Below are 26,957 nucleotides of genomic sequence, written 5' to 3' on the forward strand. Positions count from 1 at the left end.
CCGTCAAGTGTCTGGTCTTGTGCACTCCCTCAATTATCACTCATTCAGCATCTTTCTTCACCCCTTCAGGAATATCCAAGATGGGGGGCGCTGTTGAGCAGCCGACAAAATGGCTGCCTAGCCTTTCAGCTCCGTGCGCCGCTGCTACGAATCTGGCTACATCTGCGGTTTGCTGTTCTCCCCCGATCTGAGACCTGGCTCCCACCTTGCTGATACCCTGAGCCACCTGCCTGTGAAATTTGGCCCTGATTCGGACCTTCTGACTCTGGATTCAGCCGCGGGCTCTGCCCTCCGCGCTGGGCCGCTCTGGGCCCTCGCACTTCCGACGGGCGGGCTGTGTGGCGGCGCCGAGATACCCCTGCTGTTGCTGGCGGCTCCGCGGCTCGTTTGCCTGACTGGCCCTCTATCAGGACCGCCGCGGCCGGCTGTCCTGGGCTGATGCGAGGGGGCTGTATGTGTGACCCATGCCGGCCGCGCTGATCCGACGTGGGGTACCGGCGCCTGCTGCCTGGATCTCCCTGCCCGCTGCCTTACGCTCTTGCAGTGCCTCTGCCTCGCCTCGCTCTACGCCGCGGCCCACCTGGAGGATATCACCCGGCAGCCCGGAGGCCTCGCTGGACGTCGCTGGAGCTGGATCGTCGGCCGCGTGTGGCGGCCGCCGGGGCCCTGCGTGGTCTCGCTGGGACTCCGCCATCCTGTTCCTGCGCGCAGCCGGGCGGCCGCTCATGAGGTGAGGAGTTGCAATTCCCTGGCCCGGCCCGGCTGCTGGCCCCCGTTTCCTCGCTAGGACTGGACCCCGCGGCCCGGCGTCTGCCCACTACACCTCCTGAGACCCACGGGAGCCAGCTGCCTGGTCAATCCCGGCCCGGGGTGACCCTCCCCCGATAGCTCTGCCCGCCGTCAAGATAGCGGCCTCCACCACGTCCCTGTGACCGCGCGGAGCTACTGCACCCACACTAGTCCTACCACGGCACTTGAGCTCTCAGGCTTCACGCCACACGATGTCCAGCAGGTCCAGAAACACCAGCAAGACCGGGGCCATGGACAAATTCGCAAAAGCCACCCCGAGGTCTGAATCGCCCCATGCATCATGCGCCCAGGACGAATCACCACCCCCTGCGGAAGGGCCCCCTGCAGACCTGACGATCATGATGGAGTCAATGGCTAGAAATTTTGCAGCCTTTCATGAAAAACTGGACGACATTAATGCAAATGTGGCGTCCCTGAAGGCTAAACTAGATCAACAGGGGGTGCGAATCACCGAAACTGAACACAGGATCAGCTCTAATGAGGACAATATAGTCACACTGCAGAGTACGGTGTCTACCCTTGTCGCAGACATGAAGTCGGTAAAGGCCAAATGTGATGACCTCGAATCCAGATCTCGTAGGAACAATATACGCATTATTGGTGTCCCGGAAAATGCACTGAAGGGTCGACTTGAACTGGCTGTTGAGATCCTCTTGAAGGAACTTTTAGACAATCCTGATTTGTCCCCCTTCTTCACTGTTGAAAGGGCTCATAGAGCACTGGCTCCGCGCCCCAAGCCTGGGGACTTCCCGAGGCCCATTATTGCGAAAATTCTGAGCTTCAGAGACCGTGACCAGATCCTCCGCCTTGCACGTGAAAAAGGCGAGCTCAGATTGGACTCACAAGTGATTCGAATTTTCCCTGATTTCTCGATCGGAGTTCAGCAGGAGCGTCGCCAATTCATTGGCGTTAAAAAGCTGCTCAGGGAAAGAAGTATTCCCTATGCCATCCTATTTCCTGCGCGTCTAAAGTTCACATTTAACAATAAACTCTACTTCTTCACCGTGCCCTCGGAAGCAGTGAAATTCATAGAAGCACATATTCCCCCTCTTCCGCCCGCTGACATGATGGGGAATGTCTAGATTCTGCTTGTGGCCTGCCCTTGTTGATCGGCCTCTGGTCGGGCGCTTTAGATGGTTCCACTGCACATTAGCCTTTTTCACAACTATTCTGCTGTTACGTTTGTTTTTCACATGTTCTAGGCTACACTCGCTGCACCTACTTTCTCAAATAAGCTCCTGTAAGTTAATATGCTGAACTACTCATTCTGCCCATGTTGACTTCCAATTATTGCTGAGTGGCATGCTTCTTGGATTCACATGCAGGCTTGACACGGCCACCTATAGTTGCAGCATCCTACATTACCAAACCGCACACACTGCTTGTTTTCTCTCGAATTCCTTTGGTTCCAAGCACGCTGGCACACGGCAATGGCGTACCCCACTGCGATTGCACTGTTCTACATAATTTTGTTTTGGGTTAGCCCCTGTTGGGCTCTTGCACAGTTTGGATCATGTTGGGGTCGACCCGACTGTGCACTGGTTGGGATGGGTTGGGTTCACACTGCTAAACTTGGGTTGGTGGTGAGGGTGGGGGGAGGGAACGGGGTGTTATTTACAAAAGGCACACGAGGTTGCATGAGGCGCGCACTAAAAGGCCACGACTGCAAGATTGATTCCGAATTTTGGAGGACGCACTATTGGTGGGTCCGTGATGTCCATTAAGAATATATGTCATGTAATGGAATATCCGTCACCGCAATGTCTACCGTCATAATGTCATGGAATGTCCGGGGGTTAAGTAACCATACTAAGGCCCGTAAAATAATGGCCTATGCCAACAGGCATGGGTGTAGAGTAGTGTTCCTACAGGAGACCCACTCCGATGGCCACATCCCTAGATCCATGGCTCCGACCTGGGGGCCGGCAAGATTCTTCACCTCCTATTCCACTCAATCCAGGGGGGCTCTAACTATGATTCATAAGTCCATTAAGTTTACACTGCACAAAAGCTACATTGACCCTGAGGGACGCTATGTCATACTGCACTGCACTCTAGTTAACAGAGAATATTTACTTGTCAACACCTATTGCCCCAATGTGGACTCTCCTGGATTTTTCGATACTATTGCCTCCATCCTGCTGGGATATGTGGGTGTACCGATCCTCTGGGGTGGGGATTTTAATCTTATTCTGGATGCGATCCTGGACAGAACTGGTGCTGCCCCCGTCCCCTGTCTAGTGCCGCACGCAGACTAAACTCCCACACCAAGAACCTAGACATCTGGGACGCCTGGAGATCGCTACACCCCCAATCTAGGGACTACACTTACTACTCATCAGTGCATGATAGCTCCTCCAGGATAGACCTATTTCTGGTATCAGGGGGAATCATGGGTGGAGTGGTGGACTCCCAGATCCTACCCCGCACACTGTCTGATCATTCTCCTATTACACTCTCGGTGAGGCTGGGTGTGCCTGCCCCGACATTTAGCACCTGGCGTTTCAAATCGGATGCCCTTAGGGACGTGGTGTTTAAGGCTGAAATACTTGCTGATATCCAGTCCTTCTTTGAACACAACACCCTCCGAGATACCTCGGCTGCAGTCAGATGGGACGCCTTCAAAGTGTATATTAGGGGTATGTCCATCTCCCGTGAGGCTGGAGTGCTGAAAACGATCAGAACCGCACTGGGTCGATCTGAAGCCAAACTGAAACAGCTGGAACTGCAGTGTGCCACCAGGGCTGACCCTGTCACGCTTACCCAAGTCTCCGATGAACTCCGGGTGTTCAACACGCTTGCCGTCAGCGAAATACAATACCTTGGCCGCCCTCAAGCAGCCAGGAAATATGGGGAGGGGGACAGGCCCGGGAGAACGTTGGCGTCACTGATTAAATGGGAATCTGGCCGAAAGCAAATCACCTCCATTAAAGACAGTCTGGGCAATGCTCAATGGGCTGACCAACAAATCCTGGACACATTCACTGATTTCTATAGGTCCCTCTACTCCCAACCCGCTGAACACACTGAACAATATATGCGAGAACTTCTCAACCAGATCCCCACCACAGAGATTTCCTCCACTACTCGGGACGGGTTAGACTCCCCTATTACACTTGATGAGATAGTGACAGCCATTTCCGACTTGCCCAAAGGCAAAGCCCCGGGACCTGACGGCCTAACTGCCGCCTTCTACCAAGAACACGTCGCCATAGTAGCCCCCAGGCTTCTTGAGATCTGGAATGAATCGCTCCGATTATCTATCCTCCCTCCCTCCATGCGCGAGGCAGCTATCACTGTGCTGCTCAAGCCCGGTAAACCGGAGGATGAGTGTGGGTCCTACCGACCCCTCTCCCTTCTGAATATAGACACGAAGATCTTTGCGAAAATCATTGCGAATCGTTTTTTGCCCATTATGACGTATTTGGTCCATGAAGATCAGGCCGGCTTTGTACCTGGTAGGTCTACCTCCCATAATATTAGGAGACTCTTTAATGTGATGTCCCGCATCGATCAGAATACGCAAGCGGTGGCGGTCACACTGGACGCCCAGAAGGCCTTCGACATGGTCTCCTGGAAATACACATGGCTTGTTCTGGAGACTATGGGCATCGGCCCAAACATGATCAGGTTCATTAAATTGCTATACACCTCTCCCGTGGCGAGGGTGAGGACCAATGCGTTGACGTCCAACCTTTTCACACTCTTTAGGGGTACCCGACAGGGTTGCCCCTTTTCCCCAATACTGTTCGCTCTAGCAATTGAACCGATGGCGGACTATGTCCGTGCTCACCATGCCCGCAAGGGGATAAGACTGAAAGACAGCCCCGAGATTATATCTCTATATGCGGATGATGTTTTGCTATACATCCGAGACCCCACGTCACATCTCGACCCAATATTGAGAGATATCACCCGTATTGGCACCCACTCCGGCTTCACCATCAACTATTCAAAATCTGAGATCTTTCCGCTCACTCAATCCACCCAACAACCCACCACTGAATACCCCCTCCGTTGGTCACCGAAGGGCGTTAGATATCTGGGTGTGCAAATATCCTTAACTAAATCCACCCTCCTTGCTGATAATTACTCTGCGGTAGCACAGATAGTCGAGACTAAAGTCCAACGGTGGCGCGCCCTTCCGCTATCCATCGCGGGTCGGCTTTCCCTTATTAAAATGATCCTTCTCCCTAAGCTTCTTTACACTTTTGGCAATATACCTGTGTGGCCCGGGAAGGGCTACTTTGCTAGACTACACACAATTTGTGCACAGTTCCTTTGGCACTCTGGCGCAGTGCGCAAAAAGTGGACGGACATGACACTCCCATATAGACTAGGGGGACTCACGGCTCCGGAGCTATCACTCTACTGGTACGCGGCCCAGGCACAGTTTGCCACTCACTGGTACCCCGGTACCCCAGTGCGTCCCCATGTCAAACTGGAACGGCTGGCGGCGACTGGCACTGACCTAATGTCCATCATACTAAATCGGCAATACACACCCGACTCTCCCATTGACCCACTCAACACGACCCTATTAGCCTGGGCTCGCCTTCTGTTTCAGACACCGGAGGCCTCCCCGTACTACAAATGGCTTCCTGTTTGGGACTTTCCCGGCCTAGAACCCACTCATGATGCGTCATTGGCTCGACACTGGGGGGAGCTGGGATACCGGGCACTGACGGACTTCTACCCTAATGGCAGGTTTATTGACCCCCAAACTTGGAAATCGGGCCACACAGGGTCCGCCTTGGAGACCCTTCAGTACTTTAGATTAAGGGCTGCGTTCCGTACCAAATGGCCCTCATTTCCTGAAGAGCCCCCTGACAACTCGGCCATTGCATACATCGCTAACTCTGGTGGTGCCCGTGGAATAGTCTCAGCACTTTACAAGATTCTTCAGGCCACTACCCCTACACCCACCCTCAAGGCACGAGTTGAATGGGCCGGCGAACTAGGCCTGGAGATATCAGACGGGACCTGGTGGGCCATGTGCCTACACACCCAAAAAGTCTCCCTCAATTTCCGTTTCCGCGCCATGCAGTACAAACTCCTAAATAGACTGTACTACACTCCGCACAGGACCTCGAGATTCGCCCGGGCTGCGGTGCACCCCTGCCCCCGATGCGGGGCTATAGAGGCTGATCACTTACACATGTTCTGGTCCTGTGACAAATTGCTTAGATTTTGGGAAAGTATTCTAGAAACACTCACGGCCATCACTGACACTGTAATTGACCCCGACCCGCTGGCTGTCCTATTTGGTGCCTGGAAAACAGATGACACCAGGGGCTCGGCTAGATTCCTTAATATTGGTTGTATGATAGCCAAGAAATGCATTCTTCAGAGCTGGAAAAGTCCCTTCCCCCCGACCCACCAGAAATGGCTTCACATGCTAACTTGGTCGCGCAACTGTGAGGAGGAATTTATATCTATGCTCCCTGCCACCTCTCGTCCCAGAAACATCTGGACGGAGTTCAACTCATACCTGAACTGTCAAGGGGAGGGCACCTCCAGCTCTGTTTCGTCCCCCACTCCTTCAGTGACCATCCTTACTACATGAACCCATACCTACAGGATTCCCTTATGTCTGTTGTCTGATGCTATTACCATCAATGTACTATGCTTCATGTATTGCTTCACCTTATACTGTCTAAATTGTGATTGTTGCCTTGATGTGTGTACCATGCTACCTCTGCCGCCAAAAATAAAAGTTTAAAAAAAAAAAAGGAATATCCAAGATAAACATGACTTTTAATGAAACTTAAAACGATGACACTCAACTCTAGCTACAGTACATCACCAAAATGAAAAATCAATACCATAGCATATCATTTTCTGCCTGCCTGTCAATCATATAAGGCAAAGGGCCTCTTCAAATGTAAATATATAACAGAGTTAGTGTTTGCCAGTACTGCATGCACCACCAACCTCTCATTCATCCAAACTTCATCATAGTTTAGAGAATCAGCATCTGCACCTCTGTCAAGATCAGGCAGCAAAGTGTCACCATCCACTTTCGATGCCCAGATCTATGGCCAACACAACACTACTATTGCACATTCAAACATATTTTCCCCTTCATGAACTCAGAAGACCATGTGCTGATGGTAATGAGAACTGCCTTGAACTATCGTGACTAGCCAAAACTCAAAATCACCCACTTCTTCGTAGCTCCCAGTACTACAGCAAGAACGACAGCAGGAAAGAAACCCTATGACTCCATCTTGCTGACCTTGAAATTGAAAGCCACAGAATGCAGAGCAACACCCCTGGAGGCCTACTCTAATCATCAAGCAAAACCTGCTGTAGGAGCGACAAATAAGATGCAGCCCAAAAAAAGTTAGATGCTATGCAACCCACAACCTATGACGATCTATACACAAGCCAAACCGGTCGGGCAGCTTTAGAGCAACACAAAATGTAACTTATCTGAATTGACCTTGCGCCAGCTCTTGATATCCAGGACGCGTTTCTGGCAGTAGTTTACAGAGCCTTGCTACCTTTATCTTTAGTTTATCAATTAGTCTACCCAACACCTCTCATCCACATATGTTCATACATACGAACACTCTCGTGGATACCCACACACACGCACTCTTCTTCACACACTCGCCAAACTCACACACCAGACGAATCTCGCAAGAATGCAACATAAATGAGCACGCTACTCGTCTTAAAATTGTAATTTCGTGACTGCAGAGATCATTTGATGCCGGTATGTTTTTGTCCATTAAACGCCCTGGTGTGGGTGTATTGTCAGGCAGTATGTTTGACTCCTAATGCTCCAATTACAGTTGGCCTGCCAAAGACTGTTTCATATTCAACTAACCATCGCTCTGGTAGTCCCTGGTATAATTATTGCAATTATAAATGATTTTTCCTATTAAGCCATTAGCAAAGAATAGATGAATAAAGGAAAGGTCATGCACCATCTAGGCTGAGGGCAGTCTTTTTCCTGAACATGTTTTTCTGGATGTGTCAGTTATGTCTGCTTGCTGAAGAGCTCCTTCGAAATTGTCATACTTTTCGAAAGATCGCAGAATGTTCTCTTGCTAATATTTTTCTATACTTCCAAACTCTACAAATGAATGCAACAACAAACTCAGCTTAATGCAGTGGCAGAAAACCCTAGTCAGTTCCCTTTTAGAATATAAAATACAAAATCGGAGAAATTGAGACTTTGATTAAATTGAGTTAAAACAGAAGGGTGACATGGTCATTGCATGGCCAAGAAGTGCCATTTTACCCCCGGATCACCTGTGCCCAAAGGTTCTAGTTAGGATCAGGCCTCAGACTGTTCCCTTCGTCCTAGCAGGCAGAAATAAATATGGGTTTCAATTATTTCAAGTCCGCCATTTGAGGACTCTTTGGATGCCGTGACACAATGGTTATTTTAGCATGTGCATATATACATTTGTCTGATCCAGGCTAGGGAACTTTGACCTGCAGAACCAATGACTCCATTGGTCTGTCACATTATATTGAGGACGACTTCTTAAGTGCTTTCAGACTTGAATGAACAAGGTCACAAATAATATGATGATGAATGCAAATAAGTTCTTAGATGGGCCTTGCCCTAGAAGTTTGGCAAGCTTGAAGGTACATCATGATTTTCCATGTTTAAAGATAGTTTATTTCGGGGTCATGACCTTCTCTCTACTGGAGATATGTTATCTTGTGAAAACATTTACAATTGTTAATGGTGCCTACCATCCATGCTGCATAATTGCTTGATTATGGGGTAGTTTGTGAAACTTGTTCTGTGCCACATTCGTTCCCTCTTTGTTGTCTCTCTTGGTTGCTATTATTGGACGTATATCATATTGCATCCCCTACCAGTTTGGTTTGGGGAAATTAGCCTGTGCATCAGGGCACAGTGCACGTCCACAAATGCAATGCAAACATGAGATGCAATCTTTTCTATTGCCGTCACATGAGCAAAACACAAATGTGCACGGAGGGTGTTCCCTCTGGTATGGACGAGTTAGAGGAACCCATGAGGGGTGGAATAGTGTATGGAAAAGATTTGCGAGTAGATTATGCTCCCTGCAGCAGTTAATCATAGCTTGCTTATTTATGCTATGAAAGCTAGAATTCCATGATTGAAAAGATCCACGCTCTAAAGTCTTAACATTACAGTTGCCTCTTCTAGTAGAAAAATGAGGCTTCAGATAAGTTTTTAAAGTTGGAGTATGTAACACCCCATCTTGCGGTGACATCTTTTTAGGGGCTTAGAAAGCAATTCTTTTCTACGTTTTTTTTAGGAGGAGAGTAAACCTGGATTTAGATTTTAAAATGTCAGTATTTATGCTGTGTTCAATACTCTATATTTTGTGATTTCTCGTAAATGGAAAACTTAACGCCACCCTGTTGGTACCATTCACCACCACCGTTGGTGCTCAGCCTTGTGGCATGTTGCCTCTGGTGCCATTGCGTCATGGCAATACGGATTGAACTGTTCTTGCTGTTTTGGAGATGTCAGTACTTTTTTATTTTTATTTTAGTCTTGGACTGATTTTGGGGAGTAAAAGATTACTGGTATTGACGTTACCTGGACGCCAGAGCATACGCAAAGAATCCAATCGGAAAAATGCAGAAAGAAAAGTCCCAGTATGATCCACCCTCTTTCCCTCCCCCCACACACACTGCCCCTTTTCATTCCGTGTTTGCACTTACTGTAGCACCTACCTCTAATATCCGTATAGTTGGCTTGTTTTACTTTGCTGTCCTAAATATTTGTGTAGACCCCGAAGAGCTTTTTTTTAATTTATTTTTTTACACCTAGTAATCATACTGCTTCTTATCTTCGGAACTGAAAATCTGACACTTGGATTAAGAGGCAACCTAGCCTATGTCCCAAACTCCTCTTCTGTTCCGAGTCGCTGCTCTAATTTTAATATCTATATTAACACAGTGTGTAGTCTAAATCTCTCCCTTTGTAGTTTGCATGGGATGTGAATGCTGCCTCCTGTGCCCAGATCTTGAGAAACGTTATTACTGCATGAGCGTTGACGCCAATGTTTCTGTATCTCTGTGTATATTTTGTTTGTGCTAATTTGTTAAAAGTAGATCCCTAAAGTCTCAGAATGCCATAATGTGTTTATTCTTGTTTTGTACCTGTGTATACATATTTGCAACGCCATGCTTCGTAGTGCTACTGCGCAGTTTGTGATCTTGTTTTCGTGCATGGTCTTAGTTGAGTGTTGGAAGTCGAGCCCAGGCTGTTTCTCATAGTGTTTGGCTTTTGTTATAACTGTGCATGCTAGGCTCCTGCCTGATACCCAGCTCTATTCTCTGCACACCAGTCCTGAACAGCTACAGTGCTCAACCGAATTTTGGCGCCCCCGCTTCCCCAGCAGGCACTAACCCCGGTCGACCAGGAGGCTTCCCGGGGGCAAACAGCCCAGGTCCAGTTGCAGACATCTACGGGACTGCCGGTCAGGACTCTGGCGTTGGGAACTACATAAGTGCTGCCAGCCCTCAGCCGGGCTCAGGCTTTGGCCACGGAATGGCTGTGAGTAACCATTTTTATTCTCATTATTCTCTGCCTCTGTGATTTGAATTGAGCTCAGCATTTTCTTCCAGGTTTCTTATTAAAAATGAATTGTGCAGTGCAGTGCACACTTAGCCTTTTGCCACGCGGCAATGCCATTTTATATAACCTTCTGAATTTTGCTAATAGACCTGTTTCAAAACTGCACACTCCAGTGCCCAAAGCTGTCACTTGAATTATAAGCTGTATTGAAAACCCTTGTTTGAACTCTGCTCCTTCATTATATAACATCCCCACACCTTCAGCATCGTTTACATTACGGTTCAAAATTGTCGTCTCGTTTGAGACATGAAGGACCCTGTGGATCTGTTAGCTAAAGCACATACTGTGCCCCCTCTGCGGCATCAATCCCCTCCTTTCAATGCATTTGACCGTTTGCTCTAGGTTATATTAAAGAGTGTGCTGCAAATGTCTTAAGGGTCACTATGGGTGGATTGGGAATGTAGTGCCGTAAACTTCAACTGTATGTTTTTTCCTGTCCAGAGGAAAGGGTTGAATGTTTTTCCTACTTCTCTTCATGATTTGTCCATGGACTAGAACCTTCTCGGCCATTCACAGTGCTTGAGCACTTGCCTTTTTCCTGTTAATACTTTTAAATTTTGAGTAAAGTAGAACTGGAATCAGTTTTGCACCTTTGAACTACACAAATGCAATGATTGTTAAGAGTTCATTTTCGAGTTCTAAGTCAATGGTTTATACTCATTGGGGGAGATACTTGCACTTCGGTCACACCACTGCTATTGATTTAGTCCTGAGACGACCGAGAAAAAAATTGGTGATCGACAAAATTGAGAATAAGAGCAGAATAAACCTGCCCACGTACACACAACAACACTGAAATACAAGTTGAAAGATGTCTGTATGATTCAACAGGAAAGGTTTTAGTCTCCTTCCAAAAATTGATTTACTTTGTAGAATGGATGATCTAATGATTATCGCTTCAGCAAATGAAAGTAATATGCAGAAATTACTTTAAAAAAAAATTAATTACATGCCCCACGGCTATGTCCACAATGCCCCCCACACACAGTTCCCTTCATCTATGAGCGAGGGGCAGGTTAATTGAGCAGATTTATAAAGAGCTTCACTCGGTTCAGTCCACCAGACATTAATACTAATACTCCAATTACAGTTGGAGTATCAGTACTACTGTGACAGACCTACCTTATAAGTTTGCCTTCTGTTTTGAATATGGAATTTGTATGCTGTTTGTTGAAAAACAGCAAATGTGCTAACTCATTCCTTGATGCGTGTCCAGCCTTTAAGAAATTAGCCCAGACTAAAAAGTCATGGCTGACTCGCTCCTTTTGATGATCATTGAATCCCTTAGGCCCTGGTCTTCGTGGTTGTAGTGGCGACTCATTTTAGCTGCACTATTCAAAGGTTGGAGGATTTAGGGTCACAGGCTCTTCCTTGATATTGATTAACATCCTTCCTAGGGGATCGAGCCTCCCGTAGCTCACTCCCCATTTTTAGACCAGAATTAATGTATACGACTTAATTGCGGGGGTACCACTATGCTCAGCATGTTTACGCTCTTTTAATATTTATATCCTTCCCGTTGTTTAAATTTATAAGATTATTTATAAATGGATGAATGCTAATTTATGTAAAAGAAAGCATGCACAATTGGAGATCCTTATTGTGGTACTGCACCCTAATCTCTGGGCCTCGTTGTTCTGTCCCACTGAAGTAGTCGACTGCCCTCCACTATCACTTTTAGTGAATAAGCTATGATTTATTTTTGATTGGAAACGGTCCGCCCTAACTCTTAACTGTGGTTGTTGAGGTAGAAATTAATTGTAACTTTCCTGGAACAGGAGCAGAAGATCTGACGTTTTTCCTAGATTTGTTTTGGCTAATGAAGTATGTATGGGCCTAGAGGCCTATGGAGGTTAACTTCTTCAGCGCATCCAGGAAGCGGCAGCCTTTGCTGTTGTAATGGGTACTCGGTGATGGGAATCCAGTAAGCTGATTCCAATCATTGCGTTTGCTCCTGGTTTCATCTCCAGTCATTTGTAGGCCTTGAGAAAAGGGCCCCACTCCATTTCTCTGCTCGGGTAATTTCATGGAGGGCGCCTGTAATGTTTCCATCTCGTAGAGGTCTCTGGCTTTCCGGGCCTAGGTCGATTCCGATGGGAGGGTCTCCGATTTCCAGCTTATGGTGATAAAGGCCCTTGCTGCTAGCAGTAAGAAGTGCGTCATATGGGGGACCTGTTTCCAGCGATCTTCCTGCTGCTCCAGTCCAAATAGTACCAGTCTGGGGTCACATTCTCAGACGTTTCTGTCTATCTTTCTAATTCAGGCTAGCACCTCCTTCCAGTAAGCTTGGGTTTTCAGGCACGACCATCACATATGCCAGTAGTCAGCCTGGGCGCTACATCCTCTCTCTAACATTGGGGGCTTGTTTGCTCAAACATTTTGGAAAGTCTTTTGGGGTTGTATTGCCACCTGTGCAGCAACTTTATTCTGTGCAGTTTATATTGGGCTGAGATTGAGGTCTTGTGTGCTGATCTGACATCATTTGGCACAAATCCTTCTCCCATCTTTTTTTAGGCCGTCAATTCTGCTTCCTCTTGCATTTATCATGGCTGCATACAGCTGTGAGTTGAGGTCCTTGGTTTGGAGGGATACACTTAATATTTTCTCCATTGGTGTGAGGTCTCTCTGGGGTTTCTCCTTCCACTTTGAGGCCATCAGTGCTCCTTTTCGTTGTAAGAACATAAACACTCCCAGTGGTCCAATTTGCAATCCTGATACCAACTCTTGGATAGTTATAGATCTGTTAGGTTTCATGATTTGTCCCACTCTTTTTAGCCCTGCATAATACCATTTCTGGTATCACTGTGGATATTGGACTTCATTTCTGATGGGGGGGCAGCCCATATGCAACTCATGGGAGATGGCCATGTCGTGATTCCCTTCATTTCTCCCTTGTTCCCCCATAACTGCAGGAGCGTTCCCATCGCAAAGTGATTGATTACGCTATTGGGGAAGGCCTTCTTTGATGCCCAGATCCATTCTGCAAGTGTCACAGGCCTAAGCAGATGGTTCTCTATAGCAACCCATTGTTTTTGTTTATCTCCTCTGAGGTGCAGCACTATGGCCCTGAACTGGGCTGCTCGATTATATGTATATAGGTCTGGAAGCCCTGTTCCTCCTTCCTCCTTTGGTTGGATCAGGGCATTGTAAGCAATCTGCTGCTTTTTCCTCTGCCATAGAAATTTGAGGATCATGGCTTTTGTCTGTGAAGTGGGTTTGTGGGATGCTGATCAGGAGCATTTGGTACTGGCAGATAATTTTGGGAAGTACTACCATTTTTATGGCATTCAGGCGGCCCAGCCAGGATATTGTTAGCTTGGTCCATCTCTCCAGGTCTTTGGCTATTTCTGCTAACAGCGGTGGGAGATTTGCCTCGTATACCTCCTTCTGTCCCTTTTGTGGTGATGAGTCCCAGTTACCTTAAACTTTGGTGTGTCGTTGGTATTACCCACGTTGATAGCGTTTCTAGTGTCAAGATGAGCAGGCGTCTTGTATGGGAAGAGTGTTGATTTTTCTGCATTCACTTTACTTTTAGTCTGGCCCATTTGCTACATTCTTGTATTGTCTGGAGCACTTTTGGTATAGTAGACTGGGGGTCTGCCAAGTACAGGAGTATGTTGTTGCGAACATAGTCAGTTTGTATTCCATTTCGCCCACCATAATTCACTTGATTCTTTTTCCTTCCTTATTGCGTTACCCAGCCGTTCAGTGGATAGGGCATAGAGGAGCAGGGACAGGGCGCATCCTTGTCTGGTTCCCCTGGACATCTCAAACTCTCCTGAGAGCTTGTTGTTCATTACTTTTCCCTTTGGGGTTTTGTAAAGAGCCTGGATCCCACGTATGAAGCTTTCTCCAAAGCCCATGTTCTAAAGTATGGCCCAGAGGAAGCCCCATTCCACCGTGTCAAAAGCCTTCTATGAGTCCATGCTGAGAAGGGCATGGTCCCTGTCGAGTCCCCTGGAGTGTTCCATCATGTTCAGGGTTTTACGCATGGCGTCTGCTCCTTGTCCATCTTTTATGAAGCCCACTTGATAGGGGTGGATCAGACGGGGCCATAACTCTCATTCGTGTGGCAAGCACTCTTGTATACACTTTGGCATCTACGTTTAACAATGAGATTGGTCTATAGGACGTACAGCTTGTGGGGTCTTTTCCTGCCTTGGGGATTACTATGTGCGCCGCAGAGATTGATGTGGGTGTATGGCCCAATTCTCGTATGTGATTGAATAGGTTAGCTAGGTGCAGTGACAGAGTTTTGGTGAAGTGCTTATAGAATCCCATGCCACACCCGTCCTCCCAAGGGGCCCTTCCTGAAGGGAGTCTCTGTATTGCCACTCTAACTTCCTCTGGAGTTACGGCTGAGTCTGTTCTGAGGCCTCCAAGTGTGTTAGTCCCGCCCCCTCGATGTATTCTCCCATCTCCTTTTCGGCCCGGTTTCCCTTTGTGGTGTACAGGTTTTTATAGTATTTGGCGAATTGGTTGGCTATTTCCTCTGGGGATCGCGCCCACCCTCTCTCCTCCGTTTTAACTCTTTCGACCCATCTCTCTGTTCTTTGCGCTCTTAATCTAGTGGCTAGCATTTTATCTCCCTTATCGCCCTTTTCATAGAACTTTTGTTTTAGTAGTTTGTTTTCTTATTATGTCTCCCTTCCCAAGTACTTTAAGGTCCTCCCTCTTTTGTTTGAGAGTTTCTAGGTGATATTTACTATACGACCCTGGGGGAATGTACGCCCCTCTAGTTTTGCGATTTCCTCTCCTAATTTGTCCTCCTGTAACTTCCGCTTTTTTTGCGTTTTGCCCCTTTGCTCATCAGGTGACCTCTCCATTCTGCTTTACCAGCTTCCCATACTGTCGTGATGTCCTTTTCCCCATTATTATTTATTTGAAAATATTATTCTGTCGTGGTTTTAAGTTTCTGGGAGTAGACCTTGTCCTTCCACAGGAAGTCGTTGCATCACCACCTAGAATCTCGGTGGTTAAGCCCTTCCATTTCCAGTGTTGCTGTGACCATGTCGTGGTCTGACCATACTATGGGGCATATAGCGCTGTCATTAATTCTAGATCTGCTTTCCATGCTGACCAATAAATGGTCCATTCTGGTAAATGTATTGTGGACGTCTGACTTGAATGTAAATCCTTTTTTGTCTGGATTAACTGATCTGCAGACGTCTACCAGGCCCTCCCTGCTGAGGGTGGTTTGGTACCTACTCAATTCATCCCTGGAGTGGATTTTCATTTCATGCTTATCATTCGGGTTTTGTCCATCTATGTGTGGATCTGCCCAGGTGTTAGTCGCCCCCTATCAACACAGGGCCGCTACAATCTCCCATTATAGTGGACAGAGCTTTCTCGTTGAATGCCCCCTGGCCTTGGTTGGGTATGTAGACCCCCGCGAAAATTATCAGTGTGGCTTCCCATTCATCCTGAACTACCAGAAGCCTACCTTCCATTGATGCTTAACTACTGGGTTGCTTAGTCTAATTCGTTTGTTCCGTATTAAGCCACTCCCCCTTTCTTGTGATCCCTCGACACCCAGAACATTGGCCCCACCCCTCTCCCCTCTCAATGGCTTCTCCTCCCCTGATTCGAGCCTGGTCTCTTGTATGAAGAGGACATCCAGGACAGCTCTATCGAATTCCCTCGTTACCAAGGAACTTTTTGTAGGGGAGTTTAGCCCCTTGGTATTGAGTGTGCCCACCTTTTAATGTTTGTTTTCATTGGCCCTGTGTTGGAGGCTTCTTCCATTCTTATGCTAGGTCCCATCTTTTTTGCCTATTCCTTCCCATTTCGCCCCTTTGCTTTTCTTGACATTTTATCCTATTAGTCACCCGGTTAGTCTCACTCGTCTGTCGCCCCCTTCCCTCCCGCCCCCCCTTAACTGTCAACATAACTGAACCTACTAACTGGACCACAGTCATTATAAATGTCCCAGGTTCTTTGGGTTTAGACGCCCTCTTGAAACTGAGGGCCACTTGGGCTGAAACTCATCCCTCTTTGGATATTCCTGCTGATGGCCCCATCCCTTGTTCTTGTTATTTTGTGTGTGTAGCATGTTACCGTACCTTGCATCTGCTAGGGTATGTGTCTTGTGCCCGCCATATCCGCCACCCCTGTATCTTTTCATGTAGGCTTCTTTGGCGATGCTGGGTTAAGCTTAACATATTTTCTCCCCACCTTGCTTCTTTTTTGCCTGTGTGGTATGTCCTCCCCACTATGTGCCTGTGGGGATTGGGCCCCTTGGGGGCCGTTGGGGCCTCTGGTGCCATTTTGCTCTACCAGAAGTTTCAGGACTTGTTTTGCCTCCTCGGTGTGGTTATCCTGTAATCCTCTACTTTAAACTCGAAGGTCACGTCGAAGGGGTAGCCCCATCTGTATCAGACAGCCTGCTCTGTGAGCCACAGGGTGAGTGGTCTGCATACCCTTCTCTTTCCAAGCGTGAAGCTTGACAAGTCCTGAAATATCTTAATTCTTGAGCATCGGAACTCGATGTCTGGTCTTTGCTTTGCTTTGATGATAATTTCTGATTTCTCCTTGTAGCTAAAACATTTCACTACGATTTGAGAGTGGCCCTCCTCCAAAGGCTCTTCCTCCTCTGTGGGCTCTCTCAATTTTCACTTTTTTGCCACCCTCCTCTTCAAAAACTTTGTTTCAACTTGTTGTGATGTCTCACCCTCTTTCTCCTCAGTCAGATTATCCACAGGTTTGACCTCGATTCCCTATTTTCCATATAGTCCATTTTGAGCATTAGTTCTTCTTAGTTCTAAATCCGTCATGCTGGAGTTTAATTTAATTTCTACTAAAACCATATTGATGTGGTTGGGTTCCAGGTTCCGACTTATTTCTGAGATGGAGGTTTGAATATCAGATCGCAGCTCCCTTATTTCTGCCATGATTCCGGCAAGGTCCTCCTTCGTGGATGCGCCACTCATTATGACAGTGTCTTTGGTGGGGTGGGGCGCTGTTTTGTGGGGGTCTAATCTTCTAATCTAAGGCTTCTTCCAATGGGGCCCCCTGCTGGGTGTTTTCCCCCTTCCAATGCTCTTGCGGTGGTGGTATGAGGAGGATCCCCTGGGATCTTAACTCTGTTTTCCAGGATTGTTTCTTGCAGTGAGTATGTTCCGTTATGACAGGCTGGGTTTGAAGTTGTGGGATCTCTATAAGTGGCCACTTTGTGGGTGGTGGGGTGGGGGCCTGGCTGGTGTTTTCTCCACCACGGGCCGTAGTTTCTAACTCCCCCCCTGAGGCCTGTCTCTGCTCTCCCCTTATCACTGGGGGATGCCCTGTAGTTCTGATACTTGTTAACTGTGGGCCCTATGGGTTCTCTCCTTGGTGAGCCCAGGTCTATGATAGTCCTGGCTGGTGCAGGCTGGGGCCCCCTCCTTCTGAATCACCTTTTCCCCTCCTTTATATTACAGGGGAGATCAGGGAAGGGGGCATATCTCACCTAGTGATCTTGCTGCATTGCCTCACTTGACGGGTCCTCCACCGCGGCCTCGCTCTGGGGTTTGTCTTCTCCCGGTCTTTCCATGTCTGTTTGCCGCGTCGGGCCTCCGGGTCTTCTCCACTCTCAAGTTAGGGCCCCCACTGGGCACACCGGGCGTGATTGTAGCTCAGGGGTGGTCCTCACACAAGTGGTCTCCCTGGTGGGGGCCTGGCCGCACACGGGTCACCTTCTCTGCTCTTTCACGTTCGCCAGTTGCTCCAGCGTAGCAGAGGGAGCTGGCTATGTTTGTTCGGGGCCTCGCCACTTTTCAGGGCTGTTTTCTTGTAAGTGGCAGGGGTCTGCCGCTGGCCCTGTTGACGTTGTTCCTTAGCACAGTTAGCTTGGCACCAATGTCCTAATTTTTCCACTTTTCGGGGGCCAGCCGGTGTTGGACGTCTCTCCTTTTATTGCTATGTTTCCGTGATCAGCAGAATTAGTCCCCCACCTCTGTTCAGTTTACAGCTTCGCTTGTCAGTAGGTATGCCAGCGTTGGAGTCTCGTCACGTATTGCTGTGTCTGCACCTCTTCTTGGGTCGGGGGATTGGTCGGGCACTCCTCACCAGGCAGTAAGCTGGTCAACGCTTGTCTGAGACGGTCTCAGGGTCCCAGGGAGCGCGACTCTGGTTCTGTGGACCTTCCCGCAGCTCCTCTTCGGTCAGCTGAGTTACCAGGGCGAATCGGGCGTCCCGGCTGGCCCTCAGGGGAGCTGCCTTCTGTTTCTCGGGGCTCCCCGCATTGTTCGTCTTCGCTTTCTCTTTGGCGCCTTTCACCGCCAGGCCGCCATAATCGGAGGTCTATGGTGGCGGGGATGGGATCCTTCCTTTTTCTTTTTTCTCGGCTGTCTTTATCTCAGACTGCATCTTCTTATCACTTCTACTTCGCTTATGGTTCCGCAGATCGGTATTATGCTTTTTTCATAGAATTACACATGGGATTATCTCTTTTTTCATCTTTCTTCCCATCAGAGCGCGGAGCATATCTTCAGGCAGCAATTGCTGCACCCCCTGGTGGTCTCCAATATCTTATTTTTTTAATTGTTTAAAGCATAGTCCTAGCTCGAGAACAGCAGAGCGCTGTATAGGGTGTGGGTATCCAGAAAATGGGCTGCCATCTTTTACCAATGCTGCATTATTGTTAGTTATGGCCTGTGCGTCCGTCTGTACATCCATTGGGATTAGTCCTTATTCAGGTGTTATTGAAAAAGCCACATTTTAAGAGATTTTCAAAATTGCAGATCTGTGAGGGCATTCCTAGCTGATACATGGATCGAGTTCCAAAGGGTGGGTGCGTGACAAGAGAAGGATTGTTCGCAGGATCCTTTCTTTGCGTATGAGTTGTGATTTCATAGTTGCCAACATAATCCATTTCAATCTGTAGCTGCTTTTCCAGTCCTGGTTTGTTCTTTGCATTCTGGGACTTGTAGTTCACATTCCCATTATAAAACTCAGACATCAAGACCCAGAATGCAAAGAAAAAACCAGGACTGGATAAGCACCTACAGATTGGAATGCATCATGTTGGCATCTAGATATGAGCTGGTATATTTGCTGCACAAGTAGCGTGTGCCACCAGATATGTGGAGTTTAGCCACCAGGTAAGCTGGTGTGCTACTTGTGACTGCTTTGTAGATGCATACAGTATTGAACGGTATCCTTGCCTGGATAGGAATCCAATGTAGTTTGCGTAGGACGTGGAAAGATTCAGTCAATTTTCCATGCACCTGTAAGAAAACATGCTACAGCGTGGTGGACTGTTTTTAGGGGAACCAGGTGAGCGTCTGGGAGCCCTATCGGTTAAGTTTGAGGTGGGCAGTCGACATGCAGGACTGGATGATGGCTAGGTAATCGCAGATGCGACCGTTGTTCTATGGGCTTTCTTCTCATGTGCAACTGAGTATTGTTCATGTATTGATGATTGGTTATATTGGATCTTTGAGTAGTGTGCCCAGAGACTCAATGTAAATGTTCAAAAGGATTGGTCAGAGGATGGAGCCTTGTTATACTCCACAGGAGACTGGGAGTCGGTCAGAACGCAATGTGTTCATCTGGACATCCTGGTGTCTGCCCGAGAGGGAGGAAGTAAACCAATTCTGGACAGTGCCCAAGAATCCCATTCTGTCGGTGAGGAGTGAAAGGAGGATGTTGTGTTGTATGCAGCCGAGAGGATAAGGAGTACGAGGAGGCATGAGCCTCCTTTAAGCATTATTTGGAAGGCAATTCTCATTGCTACATCTGGGACGAAACCCTGACTGATTTTCAATGAGGTGTAGCTCTACTCTGGTGAGTAGTTGTGTAGTTAGTGGGTGAACATGAATGTCACTGCAAATGTGTGGCAGATCCTTAAGCTATCTGTGCCTTCAACTCTGTAAATGAATTCTTGGCAATGCTGCAGGGCATCCCAAAGCGAGGTAGGGTAACTGCTGGTACCATCCAGCCGGGCTCAGGAGAAGGGCAGTGCCCCCCCGTTCACCCCAGGCCTGCCCTCTCGTCCACTTACCACAGAGACTAACAGTCTCTCCTACCAACAAAACAAGCGAAGGGTGAGGTGTGAACAATCACCTCACCCTTCCACAAAACAACGAAGTGCTAAGCACTCTGAGGAAGTTGGCGGGCTGGGCGGTCACAATGATCTGCCACCCACCTGGGGGCGCAGACAGTCGGCTGCAGCCGGCCTGGGGGCTTGGCCTCAGCCCCCACAGACATACATGAAATACCCAGGGCTACCCTTGGTCTTATAAAATGAGCTGTCAGCTCACAGAGAAACACAAACTGTTTGTGGACTATGAACTGGGACACAAAGAGTCAGGAGGTTCGCTGTTCAGTCAGCGTCTTCCACACTTTTCTTTCTTTGCCACAAAACCCTCCCACCCTACAAAAGAAGGGAGAAAAAACAAGGAAGAGACAAACAGAATACTGTACGGTGACCACAACAAGTTGTGGAACAAGAAGGCGGGCACGGGCCAGGGTGAGTGCACCCCTGGACCCGGTGCTCAAAAGTACTATATTATGATTGTGATATGAGATTAGTGTCATTGTTCCACATAACGATATCTGTACCAATAAAATCCCACGGCCTTTTATTGCCAACACTTGAAGCAGTGTGTTTTCAACTTCTTCTCAGTGTGGGTTAGGGTTGGTTACCATACTAGCATGCATATGGGTCCAGCAGTTACCAGGAATCTCAGCGGAAGTTCTGATTTCTCGAGTTTCCAAAAGGAAACATTTTTTTTTACCAATTATTTTCATCTTTAATCGTTTCTCATTACCCACAGAGCTTACTCGGCTCCAGGAGCCACTTGTGGCTTGGTGCGCTCCAAAAAGGCCATTAAATAACCTAACTGATCTCATATCATTATAGGTCCTGCTTTGAATTTGGATTGTTTTCACGCTTCCATTTTGGCAGGAACACTGGTATTCAAATGGCGGCTGTCGCGGTTACCGCAGATTAGGCTATTTATCACTGAATCCACATGCTGCAGAAATGTACCTATCACGCTGACGCCACTCAAGATGATGGGGGTGTATTATGGCTGACCAGGTTAGAGGTCGGTGTGATATGTCGCATGACACTCTCCGAATGAGGACCACAACAAACCCACCCAGGTCCGCATTGGCATTCCAGATAAAGTATCCTGTCCAAAATATTCATTCTGTCGGACTAAGGCAGGACACACGTTAAATGTGGACATGCCACCCTTTATAAAGGCTGCCTCTCATTTAGAGTGAATAAAGTTGACTATTGCAGTGTGGTATATGTCCGAGCTACTTGTACTGCTAAAGATGGCTTTACATCGAATTACCACATTAGTGTTGTCAATTTAACAGGTGTCATTTCACAACTAAGAGTTCTTAAACTTTGGCACTTTTGTAGGTCACTAATGCTCCCAAGTTAGGAAACCTGGAGAAAGGAAGCACAACTTTGGAGAGAGCTACCCACTGTTTTTCAGATCGTATTGTTTGTCTTGCACTGTTGTGGCATAAAGTAAGACACACAGTATTAGCTGGGATTCCAAATAGATATGTTGTATAATTCCGTTACACAATTCCACAACATGGCTGTAAATTAGAACTTGCATTTTTCCTCCCATAGCTTCTCCATCCGAAGGGATTGTAAGATTTGTGGTTGCTTGTTAAAAGTGCTACTCCAATGAGCAGAGTATGACCCCCTCTTTCCTCCGAATTGTGAACTATGCCCCCAAAACAGTGTGCATGCGGAATATAAATATCTGAATATTTAATTAACATGAATGAATATAGGATATCAAGAAAATGTGGTCGCTTTGCTTTTAAAGCATGTGTTGACTTCCAATGGACGCACTGAACCAGTGCAGTGGTAAATCCCTTCCTTGAAAGGCCTTCGAATAAAAAGCAAAAGCACTGATGAAGCAGCTGCTCTGCTCTGTTCTCTTATCTTTAACGACGTGAGTCAGATATGGATACATACTGCTTGGCCAAACGGATCGAGCACAGGTCCATTAGCATTCATGTAATCATTCCTCCTAATGCTGTGGCTTTTGGGAGATAATGGAACATAGATCCAGGGTCACACATTTTAGTCCCGTGGGCAACTCTTGGGTGTGTCACATCAAAAGCCACAGCTTAGCCACCAGAGCACCCTATGATCCGGGTCCCCATGATTATCAGCAAATGCTTTTAGAGCGCTGGAAGTGAGCACCTTGAATGTAACCACACAGGATCTGGCATGCTTGCTTTTGCATGACCATTGCTGACGGCTTTCCTCTCAGGATCAGATTGCTTCTGCTGACTTTGAGACGTAAACCCCCTGAAATGTTCACTCTTTTACTGTTCTGGGGTCTGGTACTGAGGAAGGTGGGGGCTACCTCCAGAACAAGATCCTCTGGTACTTACTCCTCTCTCTGTAATAACTTTGTTTTATAACTCGTACTACCATCGTTTTGCGATTTCATAGCGCTATGGATAGCAAGAGCTAGTATTAACCAACGAAGATGAAACCGAGTCTGCCTGCAGTCCTTTGAATTTGTGGCATGTGGGTTGCAGAGGAGTCCCAGCACTGTGCTTTGTCACAGCTGACTCCTGACCCTTAGAGTCCAGTTTTGACAAACAAGACCAACCTCTGTCTAAGTGAAACCCTCCTTTTAACGGCCCAAACCATGGCATTCTTAACGAGATGAGTATCCAAACATGTTACCTCTGAGTGTTTACCTTTTAACCTACCTACCTCCTCGTACCCACAAGGTGCATAGGGTGCAGTTAATTGCTGCTCCATAGAGATGTTTTAATCGGCATTTTTTTTGCACAATCCCTTCCATCAGTTAGTTTGCCAGGAATGCCAGTTTTAATCCACAATATCTACATTATTTGATATACACCCACGGCAACACCCCTGCAACTTAGCTTTATTTCATTTAGCTTGGAAAAGGGACGCATTTCTGAAGTAAGTGCATCTGTGCTATGCCTACACAAATTGACCAGCCTATAAGGGGGTTGAAGATTTCCAGGCGAGCAGTTACCTGAAGTGCGGGTCGATGGGAGTCTGTCTAAATGACGTGTCTGACTCTTCATCGGTTCTACTTGCCTTTCCGAGGCCCAACTCTGTTTTGAAATGTTGCCTTAGATCAACCCTCCTCTGCATGCGGTATAGTATTGCACCATTACAACATTGCATATATGCCCACTCGCTTAAATAGTATGCCTTCGCTCATTGCATAGACAGTGCTTAGCGAATCAAATAGCCCAGCTGCTACTGCTGTTCCTCCATATGAACCTCCATCTCAATCCCCCACAAGCTATAGAAAAACATGTGTGGTCGCGCAGTGCTGACATCCTGATGTCATACGAGTGAGCAGTGCGAGGTACGTAGGAAATTTGTTTTCCAGTGGAGATATTGATGAATGTATGCAAGATCTCACCCTTACGGTCTGAAAAGACTCCCTTTATTTAATGCTAAATGAAGCACAAGACTTGTAAAAATCTGAAAATCCACCCTTTTTTTGCTTTCCTGCTGCAAATGTCTGCCTGGCTGCGGAGAAGGACAGCTCTCCAATGAGACCGTATTGACTTGAAGGGCAGGCGGCTGAGCCAGGCTCAGCGCTTCAGCCCCTTCTGCTTTTTAAACATTTCTAATCTTTTTCTCCAGCCTTCTGGCCATTCCCCGTACATTCGAATTCGAGTTCCATTCCCATCACATTGCAATTTGCAGACGTTTAAAATCCCATCGGATCACTTGTGCTATCAAATGTGGAATATTATTATAGCGCCAGGAGCTGCAATATATCAATTTGAATAACCATCCATCCTCATTTATAGAGCGCCTCTCATTTCCATTTCTCACCCAAAGAGAACATGTCTGCCTGTTCTTGAGGACTTTGACCTCCAAAAACATTAAATAAGTGCTGCCTTCTCTTGGCATCGATTCAGCGCCCACCGCAACAATCTACGCCCTGCTGCTAATTGGGACAGTGTTTGCGCTATTAAAGACCACAACCACATCCTTTTGGAGATCACCATTGACCTAGTTTATTCAGTTAAGCCTTCAGGGCTGCCTGCTTTCCCCAACAGCATTCAGTGTGGCAGTGTGGAACCCTGCGTTTTGGCACTTAGTATTTCTCACTTCGCGGTCTCTGTGGTGGCCTCAGTATATTACCAGAGTCTTAATTTTTCCTATGGATCATTCTGCCTCTGTGCCCATCTTTCAAGTTGCCCACTTAAGCCTCCAGAAGTGGTCATGACTGACCCTGAAATGTCCTTTAAAGCTTTGCTACTCCGGAATGATTGGGTTGCTTAAAGGGAGATGCATGTGCACCATATACCTCGCATTGAAAGATGTTAACATTTCCTGGCTATTCCTTCCATTTTCAGTGTACCTAGTTTGTATACTGAGTGGCTCAGCATTGCTTGAGTTTAGTACTGCCCCTACCTGGCTGTGTGACACTATTGACGTTTTTAAGTCCCTGAGCGCCAGCTTTTCTCACAAATCAATTTCCTGCCTACAAGTCCTAATCTCCCAATGGTAGCAAATCCTGTGGCCATGTATCCTTTGGTCTTAAGAAGAAAAGGAAGGCATTGTTGTCCACTTGACCGAAACACGTGTCAATGACTACACAAATTGTTTGGAAATTATTAGCAAACTGTATATGACATCAGTAGTAAGGACAGGGTCAGAGAAAATAGATGTTGAAAAGATAACACTCATGTAAGATTTGGGTATTGTTACACTATGTATAATAGGCCGTTATGGTTTTATGTATGTATGTATGTATGAATGAGGGATGGAGAGTATTGAGTTGTGAAAGAATTGTGACTGTTTTGTAAAAATGAATTTTCTTTTTTAAAGGATACATACACATGTATGTTTATTTGTGAATTATTTAATACCGTTTGTACTAATTGAGATAGTGAGTTGTCACCCTGATCCACTGGTACAAGCTTTGTTTTTTCTATGTATTTTTCCTGAAGGACCAGCGATTGTGTTGCAGGAAAACCCCTTTTGTGTAGAGCTCCTTTGCACCAACGACTCTGTTTGCTTCCAATTTATTCTGGATTGCAATTTAAAGTGTATCAGACAAAATAATACACAACCATATTGCGCAATTACAAGATGATTTGTTATTTGGATAAACAAAAATTAATATACACAAACCATCTTACTGTCTTCCAAATTGCAAACCGCGATAATGTCTAACGTTATACTTGCATGGCTGAAAAGCAATAGATGATAGCATGGTACTCTGCAATCGTAGCTTGCAATTTGGAAGACCGTAAGATTGTTTTGTGTATATTAGAGGCTTGAATCTTCACAAGCAGCACATTTGCCTATTGAGGGGGCCCAGTTAGAACAGCTAAAGCCTGGAAGAAGACCAGATGGTCGAAACACGTGTCAGCTATATTCATTTTTGTTTATCCAAATAACAAATCATCTTGTAATTGCACAGTGTGGTTGTGCATTCTTTTCTGTTACTCTACCTTGTATACCTTGGGCATAGGGTCCAGTCACACACAACCGCCCGTAGCAGCTACACAACTCTTATCTCTGCTTATTTGGATTATGATTTGGTTTATTCAATGGCCTTGGCCTTGACAAGCGCATTGGGTTGGAGCCTGTTGTCCTATATATTTTGACAATTTAAAGTATATGTTTAATGAAGAAAAATGTTTCTCATCTGGATAAGAATGTTTGAACTCTGAACCTACTCTGCATTGTCACTTGTGAAGTTTGCTTTGCTCGGGCGGACATACACTAACCTTCATGACACAATTACATCTTGCCTCCAAGGGTGGGCCGAGATCCTCTGTCTCTCTAGTTCTGGTACGCTTTGCCACCCTAGAGTGCTGTACTAAAAGCCTTCTGTTCAGGAAACTGTGCAGAAGCCTACCATCCTGGAGCACTGAAATAACTGCTTTCAGGTCTTCAACTGCTCGGAAACATGCTGTCCTGGATGCCTGCAGTTACTGCTTTCAAGTCCAAGATGGCTCAAGCGTACCAACTGCCCAAGAGCCTTGCTTTAGCTGCCTCAGGTCATAAACTGTTCAGGTAGTTATCACAGAAACAACTCTGAAGCATACTGCTGCCCTGGAATCCTGTAGAAAATGTGATTCCGTCATTAAACTGCTCAAAAAAATACCACCCTAGAGATCTACAGTTAACTGCCTTTAAGTCAGAAAACATTCAAGCGCACAGTCCTAGAGTCTTGTAGTAGGTTCCTTCTGGTCATAAACTACTCAGGAACTTATCACACTCGACCCCCGTAGTAACTTCTTTAAGGTCATAAACTGCTCAGAAACATACCACCCTAGAGCCCTGCACTAAATTTCCCCAGGTCTGGAAAATCACTAGAATCGTTCCCTAGAGATATCCAGTTACCGCCTTGAGGTCAGAAACTGCAAAAACGCGTACAACCCTAGAGTCCTACAGTAACTGCTCTCATAGAGGGAAACGATTCCAACATACCAACCTAGTGCCCTCCAGTAAATGGGTTCTAGTCATGAACTGCTAAGAAATGTGCCACTTGTCAGGAAACTGCATCAAATCCATTTCTTTAGACATATCTGACACATGGTATCATCAACTAGGAACAGAGCGCAA

The 26,957-nt window shown here is 46.8% G+C and overlaps 1 protein-coding gene across 15 annotated transcripts in view; it reads left to right on the forward strand.

The window, feature by feature from the left end:
* MSI2 (musashi RNA binding protein 2) overlaps positions 1–26,957 on the forward strand; it is a 2,560,560-nt gene that overhangs the window by 2,501,174 nt on the left and 32,429 nt on the right. For 7 of the 15 annotated variants that reach the window (XM_069614629.1, XM_069614630.1, XM_069614637.1 and 4 more), the window contains one exon: positions 10,083–10,330. The exons of 1 other annotated variant lie outside the window; for it this stretch is intronic. In XM_069614629.1, coding sequence (XP_069470730.1) covers positions 10,083–10,330 — 248 coding nt within the window. The remainder of the gene's footprint in view (positions 1–10,082; positions 10,331–26,957) is intronic. 7 more of the 15 variants (XM_069614633.1, XM_069614639.1, XM_069614641.1 and 4 more) reach the window with 2 other exon arrangements.

Source organism: Ambystoma mexicanum, chromosome 9 (genome assembly GCF_040938575.1).
Source record: "Ambystoma mexicanum isolate Mex_15411 chromosome 9, UKY_AmexF1_1, whole genome shotgun sequence".
Taxonomy (NCBI): domain Eukaryota; kingdom Metazoa; phylum Chordata; class Amphibia; order Caudata; family Ambystomatidae; genus Ambystoma; species Ambystoma mexicanum.